The sequence below is a fragment of the Ixodes scapularis genome, unplaced genomic scaffold (assembly GCF_016920785.2).
Source record: "Ixodes scapularis isolate PalLabHiFi unplaced genomic scaffold, ASM1692078v2 ptg000943l_1__unscaffolded, whole genome shotgun sequence".
Lineage (NCBI taxonomy): Eukaryota > Metazoa > Arthropoda > Arachnida > Ixodida > Ixodidae > Ixodes > Ixodes scapularis.
In genome coordinates this window covers 176,876-190,523 of record NW_024610073.1, presented here as the reverse complement: position 1 = coordinate 190,523, position 13,648 = coordinate 176,876, and the positions used below count along the sequence as shown (strand labels likewise).

At 46.1% G+C, this 13,648-nt stretch overlaps 1 protein-coding gene across 1 annotated transcript in view; it reads right to left on the bottom strand.

Annotated features, from left to right (window-relative positions):
* Positions 1–13,648, bottom strand: part of LOC115309581 (flavin-containing monooxygenase 5) — a 40,834-nt gene that overhangs the window by 24,573 nt on the left and 2,613 nt on the right. Inside the window, exon 2 of the mRNA XM_042288037.1 lies at positions 739–1,156. Coding sequence (XP_042143971.1) covers positions 739–1,156 — 418 coding nt within the window. The remainder of the gene's footprint in view (positions 1–738; positions 1,157–13,648) is intronic.

The window sequence follows — 13,648 nt, the reverse complement described above, 5'->3', positions numbered from 1 at the left end:
CCATCAAAAATATTTGCAAGATAAAAAAGATACTTGAAAAAATATTTGAACTGCAGTATCTTGTGTAGAGTATTTGAGATTGGCACAAGCCTGATATTTACGAATAAAAAAGTTAATTAACAAACGTTACTTAATAAACCGACTGATCGGGGGCGATTGACCCCATATACTATGTCCCCCTGGCCGTATAAATACCTTCACAAACCGCATAAGTGTAGCTTTCAGGGCTTTTTTGTTTTAAACAAATCAGTAAATCTTAAAATAAACACCCCATTTGCGATTAACCCCGAGAATTAGCCGAAAGCCAGACTATATAGAAATCAGAGATAAAATTGGCAGCGACCTTCATCTCCAATGTTCTATAATGTGGTAAACGAAATATTCAAGGTACGACAGATTGAACTTGTGTAGAAGATCGTAGAAAAAATTGTGAGCAGCAGGAGAGGCTTTATTCGACGTTTCGAGCAGACTTTGCTCGAAACGTCAAATAAAGCTTCTGCTGCTGCTCACAATTTTTTTTTCTACGCCTGATACTGTCTTGGTGTGAAGACAGATGGGATGGCAATCGATGTGAGCACGGACGCCGGACGGACAAGGCTAGACTCTAAGGAGCTTCGCCCCTAAAACTCTTCTGAACCCGAAGGAAAATTAATCCAAAAAAGGCTGAACTTTAGTTATAAATCTGCGTGCTGGCTTCTGCATGTGTGTAGAAGCAGGCGGTAAGGATGTCAGACTCACCTCTGCAGCCACATGGGAGGCGTCGACGGCAGCGTCGAGGCCCGAGCTGCCGATGCCCACGATGGCGACCCTCCTGTCTTTGAACTGTTCTGCGTCCTTGAGGCTGTGGGTGTGCGCGAGCTTGCCCTTGAATTTCTCCATGCCCTTGAACGTGGGCACGTTGGGAAACCCGTTGTGCCCCGAGGCCACCAGCACTGCGTCGAAGGTCTCTCGGCGCTCGACGTTGCCGTTGAGATCCTTGACGACGACGTCCCAGCGACCGGTGTACTCGTAGTCTTCGGCTTGTGTCACCCGGAGGACTTCGTGACGAAGGCGTATTTTACTTGTGATGCCAAAATGGTCCGCGTAGCTCCTGATGTACTCCAGCATCTTGGTGTGTTGCATATAGTTGGGAGTCTCTTTGGGAGGCGGGAAATCGCTATGGAAAACGTAAAGCAGAAGCTTTAGCGTGTTATTGTGCGATGCGTTATGGGCAGTCTTATACACTTTACTGAAAAAGTAATCAAATACGATCATAACAATTTGCGTTTTGACAGCATTAATTTAGCTTGTTCGATTATTTGAGAAGAAAATAAGTGAGCGTTACTTCAAAAAGTGACCGTTACTTTTTCGATTACTTCATATTTATGAATCTGCCGTTTTGAGGAATATTCTTTTGTGCATTTTGCATTGTTGGATTAGGATATCAAAATTACAAACTAGTCGTCCTCTCAATCCACAAGTTTGGGTTGATCATCCTTCTTTCGCGTCTCTGCGGCATAAGCATATACGTAGGAGGGAAAGCGTGCTGCTTTCTCCAGTAACGTTTGTCTCGTTCCTGCTATATCAGACATATCGGTGGACGCAAAGCGAGTGCTAACACGCACACAAACCTAGAGCCTGTAATTGCCAACCTATTAGAATTATTCACTGCTCATCATATTGCGAATACCATAGATGCATTTTAAGCACGGCACATCAGAGATGCATCCACGCAGGTACACAAAGTGTAGAAAAGAAAAACGGCAAAGTACACAAGAAAAAAAAGTTTATTTTCAACAACCATTGCAAACAGCACGCAAAACTAAGAAATCAGTACAATTTTCTAAAGTTCCTTCCAGGCGCGACACATCGCACGGATTTTGATGGCGCAACGCGCGAGCGAACGTGATACGTGTATCACATTAGGCTTATGTGGAACAATATTTCTGGTATGTTTTACACATGAAACATGCACGTTCAAGGAACGCGTGTCCCTTGAAAGAAGGAGCTACTCATAGGTCCAGCTTCCTAGATGCAGTCAACAAAAACACGTAACCAGGTACGTCGCCATTTTGAATTAAAAAGGCTTGCGTCGCCGGCGCCCATCTCTGTGCACCATAAACCTACTCTCTCTTCTTAGGTTCATAACATGAGAAATTATTGTCAATGGACAAATAGCGGCGATAAGTGAACCGGCCTCTTTCAGTAATCCGTCGCTCTCCGAAGCGTCGAGGAGCTTACTTCGTTTCGGCTTACCTCTGGCCGCAGCGGGTGCTACGAACCATTAGAGCCAACCGAAGGCCTTGTGAGTTACCCGTGAACTCCGAGAGGAAGCGCCGTGACCGACGAGGTAGAGGGGATTAGAGCGATATCCCCTTCACCAGGCAAAAGTGACCACCGCTTGACTGCCGCCATGTCGTACAATTTTGACCACTGCACACATGACCGTACAAAGTTCTGAGGCCTTTACGCAAAACTGAGCCGAGATTATTATTGCAATCGTTGTAAAAAAAAAAAAAAGACTATTTTTGTTAATATTGTTAGCCCCTGAAATCAGTGTCTAGCTCCAATAAAAACCCGAAATGCAGCACCGCGGCTGACGGTATCTAGCGGAGGCATTGCGAAGCTGCCTGAGTTTTCGTCGTAAAACCACATTTTGGATTTAAAGCAAACGAAATAAAACTTATCTTGTCGGTACTGTTATTAACGATCAATAGCAATAGGTGACCGGCGTTTGAGCCGGAAGTTTCGTCATCTGAGACGAAGCGTCACGTGAATTCACGCTTCCGGTTCGTCCGGTGCCGGTCGCGGTTCGTCCAGCTGCATCGAGTTCTAGGCGTGGTAGCCGTGCTGTATTCGCGGTATGCCCCGCGGTACGTTGTTCTTACACGAACCATGAAGGGCACAAGATATTCTGGTTCCCCTTAGAACGAAGAACGGAGACAGCGATGGGACGTCAAGGGTGTTAATAACCCGTGACAGCCAAGCGTCGTTGTCCGTTTTTGAGCGGCCTATTTTGGTACAGGTCACCTCAACGTGCTCTGTCTTTCTTCAGGATGGAGCCGCGTGAAATGACGATTTAGAACAGAGACTCTTGAGTGACACCCAGAAAAAAGTATTGGTTAACCTGCGAAGGTGTGAGCACGGCTTGTAGTACAAGGCATCCGCGAGAACGCGGGATACGATTTCGCAGACGTTATATTGCTTGCGATCTCCGTAGGCAATCAGTTCATCGCGCGACGTTTCGTCGACAAAACGTTTCATTGACAGCGGTGTCGCTGTGATGTATTCCCGTGCATGGGCTCTCAAGATTTATAGCTTGATCCATTGGCGTAGACTACGGGGGGGAATCGGGGCTCGTGCCCCCCCCCCCCCCCCCCCATGGTGAGATCCGGAAAAGGGGGGGGGGGGGGGCAGAGCACCCTCCCCCCAGGCTTGGGCCGTGATCCTTGCCGAGGCGCTGTTTACGTGCCACGTAATGAGCATCTAGTAGCGGCATGTAAACAAAATAACGTCCACGTTGCCTTTATTGACAAAATACATGGGAAATGGAATCCCAGCGTGCCTTCGTTAGCTTCAATCCCCAGTTCTGGCGAAAAAATAAAGCGTAGCACCCCCCCCCCCCCCCCCCCCGAAAACTTCTCAGCTTGCCCCCCCCCCCCCCCCCCCCCCCCCCGGGATAATGGAAAGTCTACGCCACTGGCTTGATCGCTTTTCACAATGTGGGTTAAGAGCACTTATTGAAACTCGGCCGACGGATGTCAGCCACATAAACCTGATCCTCAGCTGGGTATATTATGAATGAACTTGACGGATAATAGAAACGTCGTGCGACTCTGCGTAGCGCACTTCGAAATCGGTGCATGTTTGTACATGCTTTCTTACTTAACATCATTAAAAAAAAAAAGTGCGGTGGTTGAGTATGGCACATGGGGGACAACCTAATTGAAGTACAAAAAACGCGCATGTGTTTCAAAGCAATGGTTCTCGCGTAATCCGATGTCGTCCAAAAGAACTTTTGAACGGAAGCGTCTTTTCGATCGCGCGATAAGCATGCCAAAGCTCCGATCTGGCATTTCAGCTGGCCGCGTCCCACGGCGTACACTCGCGCCTATTTCACTAGGTGATGTGATCTAACGTAACCATCAAAACTAAGAGGCAGTAATGAACGCTGGCTCAAAAGGAAAACGAAATAGCTAACCTAGCCTGCGTGTTCGTGCGAAGATCCTGAAAGCGCGGCGGCAGTGCAGCATGCCACCCTCACTCCGCGCTTTCGTGGCCGTTCTCGATGCTCCTGCGTGCCGATTCTTATACTTAACATATCCGTACATGTAACTTCAGACTCTCAGAAATTTGTAAGTCACCCAGCAGCAGAGGGAGGTGGCTCGAATTGATCGGGTTCAACACCCGCACACACTTCCACAGCCGTCATGGTGCTGCGTCGTCTGCTAGCTAGGAACCGGAAGTGGATAATACCCAAGGTGCGTTGCGGCTGGTGCAAAACGCCGGTCACCTATTGTTTTTGCGTGGTACTTCGGTAAATTCTACAAGTAAAACTATAAGGACACGTGTCTAGTGGTCAGAAATGTGCAGCATAGCGGCGGTCAATCAGGGGTAATATTCAGCTGCCAGATTATCGCTCTAAGCCCCTCTCCCCAGTGTTGTACGGAACAACGTTCCTGGAACGCGTTTTTTTTTAAAGGAGGAACGAAGAAACAGCGCCATTCGATTTTGCATGGAAGGAACGAAGAAACACCGCCGTTCCATTTTGCATCGAAGGAACAGGAACGCGAACTCGTTACATTATTACAGCGACGGAAGAAGGAACAGCGTTCCTTTTTTTGTTTTCGTCCAGTGGAAAAATTAATACTTTTATTTCCAAAAAAGGAATTCTAAAAAAAGAAAAAAGTATAAAAACAATATATTTACGAAGAGCGTGATCTCGTGAACTTTTTGTTACTTACGGTTGATTTTGTGGGGTCTTCGCGTGGTAACATTCGGGTACTATCGCGGACAATATGAGCTGAAACAGCGCTCCGGCTTGTGCACCGTACTACTTGCGCCGCCTGTCGCATCGCTCCGCAAACGCGCCGCGCCCTGAGGCCGAGATAAATTTTTACTTGCGCTCATTGCGCCGCTGCGCTCTTCCGGCCGTCTGCTGGCGAAAATATTCGCCAATGGAACCACCATCACGACGCGTGTGTCGTGCAGCCCAATGTTTCCAGCTAACATGCACTTCAGTGCCTTTCAAGAAGGCGCCCAAGTGTAAAATGCATTGTCACGCTCGTATCTTCCCGAGGAGCGCTGCCTGACGGAGTTGCCTTGGCCCCCAAAAAGATGCTGATCTGAATATCATCGAACACGTTTGGAGGCGCCTCAAGGTAGCCATGTCACGGCGTCCCCTCTACCGCGTCACTGCCGACGAATTCTGGGAAGTGGTGAGGCGTGAATGGCTTCGGGCAGAGCCAGACTTTGTGGCCGCGCTGCGTGATTCCTTAGCAGAGAGGATGAGAGCCGTGGTCGCGGGTTAGGGGAGAATGACGCGGCATTAACTTCTTTCGTAAATTTTACTGGCCCTCGGGACCCCTGAGCCGGACTTCAGCTGATTGGAACAAAGCTTGCTGCTACGGTTGTAACACGCTGTTTGGTGTGTCGCACCGGTGCCGTGAACCGGCTCATAAATCTTAACTTCCACGCTGACTATTAATCTTTTGGGTCTGACATTGTGCTCTGAGATTATCCTTTCGATGAATTTTCAGGCTACTTCTCCGGACAAATATATGACTGTTTGTCACACTTTATTAAGACTAAAAATTTATAAATAAAACACTGGTGTCTTGTCATCAGCTTTTCTTGTTTGAAAGAATTACGTGGGCCCGGTAATACTAAAATAATATTCTCGAACATTTCTATTCCAATCAAGGTTACAAAACCTTCGCGTTAACATGTATTGTTACCGTTGTTTTTAACCAGCTGTGCTCAATGAAAAAAAAGAAAACACTTTGGAGCCGGCCTAAATCCTGTAAAAAGATTTTGGTTAATATTTTACGATGTCCTACTTTGGAGATGCACTTAATCAATTAAAACCCACCTGCAACGTAATTTCATGGGACTTGGAAAAACGATAATCGCAGCTGCAATTTAAGATAGTGCCACATTTTTCTTCCCCAGTCAGCGTTTTTTCTGCTTGATTCTGCGCGATAGAATAAAGTAAATCATTTGCAAAAAAAAAAAAAAAAAAATGGACGGCAACTGTAATCTTCTGTTGCCCTACCGCGCACAGGCCCGCTGTCGCACGCGCCGTCTTGCTAGCAGACGGCCGGAGGAGCGCAGTAGCGCATCGAGCGCAAGTGCACCGGCGGACGTGCAGCCGGTGCAGCGGTAGGTCGACGGAGCGAGGTGATGTTTACCGTGAAGATCACTTCTCGTACCCCGGGGTTCCCGGAGACCGGAGACGTCGACCGTGCTCGCCAGAGGGTCGGAGCAGTCGTCCCCCCCCCCCCCCCCCCCCCCCCTTTGCAAGAGATCGATGCCGTACGTGCTGTTCGGCAGCAACACATTTCGGGCCCAGAATTACGGTCATAGTAGCACTCCCCACACAAGTGAGTATGTTCGATTCGATTATCTTAAACGTGTGTCCACTCCGGTATTGTTATCGGAAAACGGGAAACAATCTAAAACTCCTTGCGCCGTAGTATTACAGTCTCCTGTACTGCATTTGTACCTTTCTCGTTAATGATATCTGACTTAGCTAGTGTTGGTTTTTGAACAATAAAGTTCCGTCGGACACCCTGTATTGTTTCTTTTTCACCAAATAAAGTTCACGTATACAAAACTTGCTGCCGAGAACGGAGAAACGACAGTGCGACGCTTTTCTTCACCGGTGCCGGTATGCGGTCGAAGTTGGGACGAGCAACACTTTTCATCGCTCTCGGGTCTTACCTCTAGAGAAGGAGATGAATCAATTCCTTGGCTGATATATTTATTGCGCGTTGCGCCACATTATGTATAATAAACAGCATTTCGCTACATTTTATTTTACCGATCACCACGAAACCGCGCAGAAACCGAGACCGTGCATTGGTTCGGCCTACGTCAACCACACCGATCGGCTCAGCTGGACCTGGGCGCGTGCCAGGGTTTAGAATGACAGTACAGTACATACCATACGTTGAAGTAAACAAAACAAAATCTGGTTACCTGGAGTAACAGTACCTAAAAAAAACTCAACTGACAGCATTCGCGAGGTTTACGAAGAGGTTTACGCCGCCGTCTGCAACCAGCGACGAATCAGACGAATCTCCGAATCTGCCGAATATTCGTCGCGGGAAGTTCGGAAATTTCCGAACTTAATCGAATCCGAATCTCCGGTGATTCGTCCCATCACTAGTGTCAACGTTACTAGAACCACTCAGTTGGGAAACTGCCACCGAGACTGCTCTGAATAAGTGGCACCGACCCGTACTCGAGAACAGAGCTAATGGCGATCGCAACGCCGCCATTTCTCCCGCAGCGGCCACTCGATGAACTGCATGTGACTTCTATTTCGGCTTTAATCATCCATTTTGGCGCCAAAACATATACGGGGGAATGTGTTTCAGGGTTGAATAAAATGTATCGACACTGTAAACTGTAAGACGAAAATCACACCGGGAAACAGATATACAGTAGGAATTTATACGCTACAAAGATCCAGGGGCGGAGGTAGAGTCTCCCAAGCGAACGCGCCACGATTTACTAGCGAAGTTAGGATGCGCTATAGGTCGGGACGCGCAACCTGAAATCACCGCTGAGGCATGTTTGTATAAATACAATATTAATTGTGCCGCAAAACCTTGCAAACTAAAGATTAAAAAAAACAAAACATTACGCGCCCTTCATTTTCAACTAAACTCCCGATGAAAGTTACTAGAAAAACTTTTTTTTCCGTTGTTTAAAAAAAAAAAAAAAAAGACCGCATATTCCACGTGGTGAATGATGTTGACTGGGCCGAAGCAATGGTGGTGCTGATGATACTGATTTTGTTCATAGGTAGTGCTGATGGTGCCGATTTTTTTTGTGTTACTCATAGGTAGTGCTGAGTTCCGGGTTGCGTTGGTATGGAATGTGTGGTATGGAACGTGGTTATATACGCGTTTGAGCATTTGACCGCAACGCCCTCTCCTGTATAGACGTTGAGAGGCTACATGCAACGTTTCATCCATGACATCCCCAGCTCTTGAGTTACTACCACATCTCAGAGCCCCCTACTCGTCCCGCAGTCGTGGCCGAGTGGTTAAGGCGATGGACTAGAAATCCATTGGGGTCTCCCCCCACAGGTTCGAATCCTGTCGACTGCGCAAACAGTTTTTTTTCTTTCTTTTTAAGAAGACAGATGAGATGGCAATGGATGTGAGCACGGACGCCGGACAAGGCTAGACAATAGGGAGCTTTGCCCCTAAAACATGCTTTCTAAAAGCTCAATGTGACCACAGTACAGAGAAATGATGAAGAGTGGCGCTGTTGTCGTATTCAGCTCGGTCTCGGTGGACGCTAGCGGCCCAGGTTTTAACGGTGAGTTCCCCAACTGAGGGTTCTAGTAACGTTGATGGGTGGACACATCCTTCAGCTGTGTCTTCGTCTTGCACATATGGTAATTTAAACCGTTTTTATTCGTGCTAGCCTCTCAACGGTCTGTTTGCACTGTGATGGAGTAAACACGTGGGGCTTTTAATCCAATATCGTTATTAAACTACTCATCACAGGTTTTTGTTTACGCGTGTCGCTTCTAATGTAGTAAGTTTCCCGCTGAATTTAGCCGAAAGCTGACTTCACATCTCTACCGAAAAACCCAGTATAATTTTCGATATCTGGATTATGGAACTGGAAATCTATCTGGTTGTTATCTGCATTTCCTTTTTTTTTTGAAATTATTCCTCTAATTCCAACCTGGATTTCAGGTTTCCAGAAACACTTCGACTTAGAGTTCTAGACATAATCCAGATAGTGAAAAGTTATACAGCGTTTTTTTGGTAGGGGTGACCTATCCACCAATTCGGGTTCCCCGATAAATTAAGCGGAATCAGGTTCCTCGCAAAATTTCACGGAATATTGACTTCACGTTACTTATGCACCAAATCAAGTTATTCGCTAAATTTAGCAGAAAATGTACTTCGCGTGACTCACGCACCACTTCCGCTTCCCTGCTAAATTTAGCGGAATCAGGTTCCCCTCTAATTCAGCGGAAAATCGACTTCATGTGACCTTTGCACCGATTCAGGATCCTCACTAAATTTAGCGGAGTCAAGTTCCCCGCTATATTCAGCTGAAAATTTACTTCCCCTGGTCTATGCACCAATCCAGGTTCCCCGCTAAATTTAGCAGAACATTGTCCAATTCACCCTATTGATAAAAGCAGCAACGGAATCGCGCTGGTCTTGCTGGTGATTCGGCTGGTCAAGCTGGTAATTTAGCTGGACATACCGGTCCAGCTGTGAGTGAAGCTGGTGAAGCTGGGACTAAAACTGGCGAAGCTGGAAGTGAGTTTGGCGAAGCTGAGAGACAAGCTGGTGAAGCTGGAGTCGGGCTGGTCACACTTCTAATCGTGCTGCTCAAGCTGGTTTTGCTGGGAGCGCGTCTGCCAAGGTCGGCTTGGGCTGGGACGACGCTACGTTCTGTGCTTTGTCCCCTCGTTTTCGGGAAGCGACCAGGCGCTTCAGGTGCGCTGCCAGCTGCCTTTGTGTACGAGAAAAGAGCGAGAGAGACTGGTAGGAACGAACATTTTGAGACACGTGTGGCTAGCTTAGACAGATTTTCCAAAGGACGGCAGTGTGTGCGCTGTACGGAGACAACTTGGACGGCGGAGCGAGCAAGGCGGGGTTTAAGGCGAGAACGAGCGGCGGTCCGTTGAGCGCGGGAAGAAGTCGGACGTCCCGACTGAGGCGTCGCTTCGTGTCTTCGAACATGTGTGTGCTCGTGGAGTAGGGTACCTGGTGCCGTGGAGTATCGCCAATGCCATCCAAGCCACGCGGATTTCCTCGCCTCTGCCGACTCCGCAAGAGGCCGCTACGCCCCCATTACTGGCGGGACCCAGGTTCGCTTATCTGATCTGTGGAGTATTTTATATTGTTATTGTATGTTTTGCAATCGAAGACGGGGAGAGGAGGACACCAAGTGATTCTGTGCCTCTTCAAGAAGCTCGAGGCATAAGTGCATGTTCAAGCATTAACAATATCCTTCTCGGTTACAATGGATATCCCCCTTTCCATATGGTTAGAACAGGAGAGGACGCTTCGTCTACCCCAATCCACTAACGCGATGTGATAATAAGTGAAGGTGTTATAGCAACAAACCTTCTCGTTGGTTGCTGCACAAAAAGGTGTCAGAACGCTTCTCAACCTCTCTTAAGTCAGTGGTTCTTTATGTGTCACGGACCCCTTGTGCACCGGCGGAGATGATGGAGGACCCCGTTCGAGAGCAACAATATGGGAGTACTCCCATCTAGTGCCTCAGTTGAAAGGGTGTTCAGCGTTGCAGTCAACATCTTCACAAAGAAATGAGGCAAGATGTCTAACGAGATTTTCGAGAGCAGCTGCTGCTAAATATACACAAGTTCAATCATTAAGACAGGTGGACACAATAAACGCCTCTCTCTGAGTTCCGGTGTCTTCCCATCACTGTGGAAGAAAGCGGTTGTGGGAGGCGATAACTCCGTCACAAGTAATTATCGCCCCATATCTTTATTGTCGGGATTTTTAAAAGTTTTTGAACGGGTAGTGCATTCCCGAATTTGTTTTTATTTCCGTCAAAAGTTTGTATCTTGACAGGTTGGTTTTCTGAAAGGACGGCCCGTTGAAATCAATGTTTGCTCTTTTTTAAATATTCTACCCCATTCTTTTAAACAAAGGCCAAGTTGATGGTATATATTTTGACATGTCGAGAGCTTTTGATAAAGGAAATAATGAGTTGTTGTTACACAAACTATTGTTAGATGGTTGTTGTTCAGAGCTGTGTAACTGATTCAAAAGTTACTTATCATCTCGTTCAAACAGTGTTCGTATTCATAACAGTTATTCCTACCTTTTCTACTCAACAACTGGTGTACCTCAAGGACCTATTCTTCTCCCCCTTTTGTTCTTAATCTTCATCAACGATCTAGCGGCCTGCGTAGGTAGTGCTGAGTTACTGATGTTTGCTGATGACATCAAGATTTTTATGAGAGTAAAATCTTTTCTGTTGACTGTCATGTTCTGCAACATAATGTCTTGCGTGTTGTCCAGTGGTGTTCAGCAAATCTCTTATCACTCAATCTTATAAAAACAAATGTATTGACTTCCTGCAGGCGTCGCAGTATAGTATACTACGATTACATTATAGACGGAGTATCAATCAAGTGTGCATTTGTTCTAAAAGACATTGGCGTGTATCTCGATAATGCACTCAAGTTTACTGCTCACGTGTCGTTTTCTGTTGGTAGGGCGACGCGAATGTTGGGTATTTTATGCCGCATTACTTAGCCATTCAAGAACCCGGCCCCCGTTATTCGTTTACTGTGTGCCCTAGTTACGCCTATAGGCTAGAGTTCGGTTCTATGGCCTGAATTCGTTATAAAGAACACAAGCACTGACCATCGAAATTGCGCAACACAAACTAATACGTATTGTTTATGATTGGTACTTCCAACGCCGTTTCTATTTTGACTACACTTTTTTGCTTCATAATGTTTCGTGTATACCACTGACCAATAGAGGAGCAGAGCGAAACTTAGTTTTTCTGTGAAAACTTGTAAATGCGTATTTGACAGTGCCTCGCCTTTACGCGATGTAAACATTCATGTCCCCCCTCGTTCCACTATGACCCGCAGTACTTCCAGCATTTACACCATCTGTAAGCCATCTCCTCTGTCACGATACAATTTCTGTTTATCAATATTAAAAATGCCGAACTTGATATATACCGTGGCATTAAGGTGTTCAGGAACCAAGTGAAAGTGCTTGTTGCCAAACTTTAAATATTGTGTTTATGTGGCTTTGTGTTTGAAACCTGCAATTGTGTTTTTCTTTCTTTTTTGTTCATACTTAAATATTTGGGCTCCAAAGAGCAGACCTGCATGGTTGTTTCTTGCCAGAAAAAATAAAATAAGTTAATAAATAAATAAAACCCTCTTCCCTTTGTTCTTTACTTCAGGAGAGCAATGCTGGAAACAACGCCACGAAAGTAACGGATTACTTCTGGGGTAACGATCACTTACCTTTATAGAAAGTTAATTGTAACTGAAATTAATTACAGTCTATTCTTGAGTAATTGTAAATGTAATGCCTTACTTTTTTTACTAACGCGTACAAGTCTACTCTGTGCAGCTTTCTTTTTATGTGATAGAATTCATGTTTTTCCGGCCTCCTCCGAAAAATTCTGAATCATAACACGCAGCAATTGCGCATGCGCGGTAGCGCAATAAGTAGATAAACAAAATTTTGATTTTCCCTCAAGGAGTATTGAACCCAGAATACCAAGATTTTAAGTCCGACGCTCAACTAATGTGCCAAGGAGGACATTTGTGAGGCCATCGTTATTACGTGGCGCCCTTTTTTTCTTACCGCGCTCACACGCGGGTGAGAAGGCGAGGAGCTCACTGCATACGCCGCAGTCTTTAGAATGTTTCGCAAGAGGAAGGAGCGAACTGGAGATTAGACGTCTGAACGGGCCCGTTTTTATTATTATGAACATTGCGAGGTCAATCTTAGTGTTCGTATTCAATTCAGCATTTTAATTCTGGCTACCATTCAACACTGCTCGATTCTAATTTTGTTCAAGTTAACTTTTCACTTTTCGCACATTTCTATTGAACAAGCATAAGGACGAATTCTATGGAGGAGGAATATGATTTCTTTTTTAGACTAATTCAGGAGAACAATTTCAGGGTCTTTATTGATTTTGTAGCTCGCAACAGTCTATTGCTATATGCTCCCTACTTTGTGTGAAAGCTGAGGTCGAAAGTCAGCGCCGGTTATCAACGTGAAAAACTGTCTCCACCGACATACCGGATGGTAAAATCTGGTCCTCAGAGTCCCAGCTCCAAACTGAAGAAGCGTCTATGTAACCTGTCCACATAAATTTCTATTTATTTTCGCACAACTGGTTAACAGTCGATTAATTCTCCGTCGTTCCCAAGATTAAGGAAGGGATAATGTGGGCACATGCCCACATTATCCCTTCCTGGTGACTGAGTAGTCTTGAAACTAAAAATAGGAAAGGGCGGGGGAGAGAGATTCACGAAATATAATAATGGTTACAAGTATTATTTTGCTTTCAAATGTAATGAACTTAGTCTTGTGGTTACTACATGTTAGAAGTAATCGAATCATTATGAATCTCTGCCACGACGTCATATCGATTTTAAGGCATTTGACTGGACATTTGACCAAGAGAGCGCCGCGACACGAAAGCGCGTGTCATTAGAACATGCGTCACGAGAACGATGAACAACTGCTGCAGTTACTAGGAAGTTTTAGTAGATCGTGTTTTCGAGTCACGCTATTTGTAGCGGGAGCTCGCGCTGCCGCTCCGATGCGTGCTCTGAAGCGCGCGCCCGTAGCGGTAGCGGGCCTGTGAAAACGATCTACTAAAACTCCCTAATAAGGCGCCTTTCCCGTGGCAGGACGTTCAAGCATCGAATCCCCTTGTGCAGTAA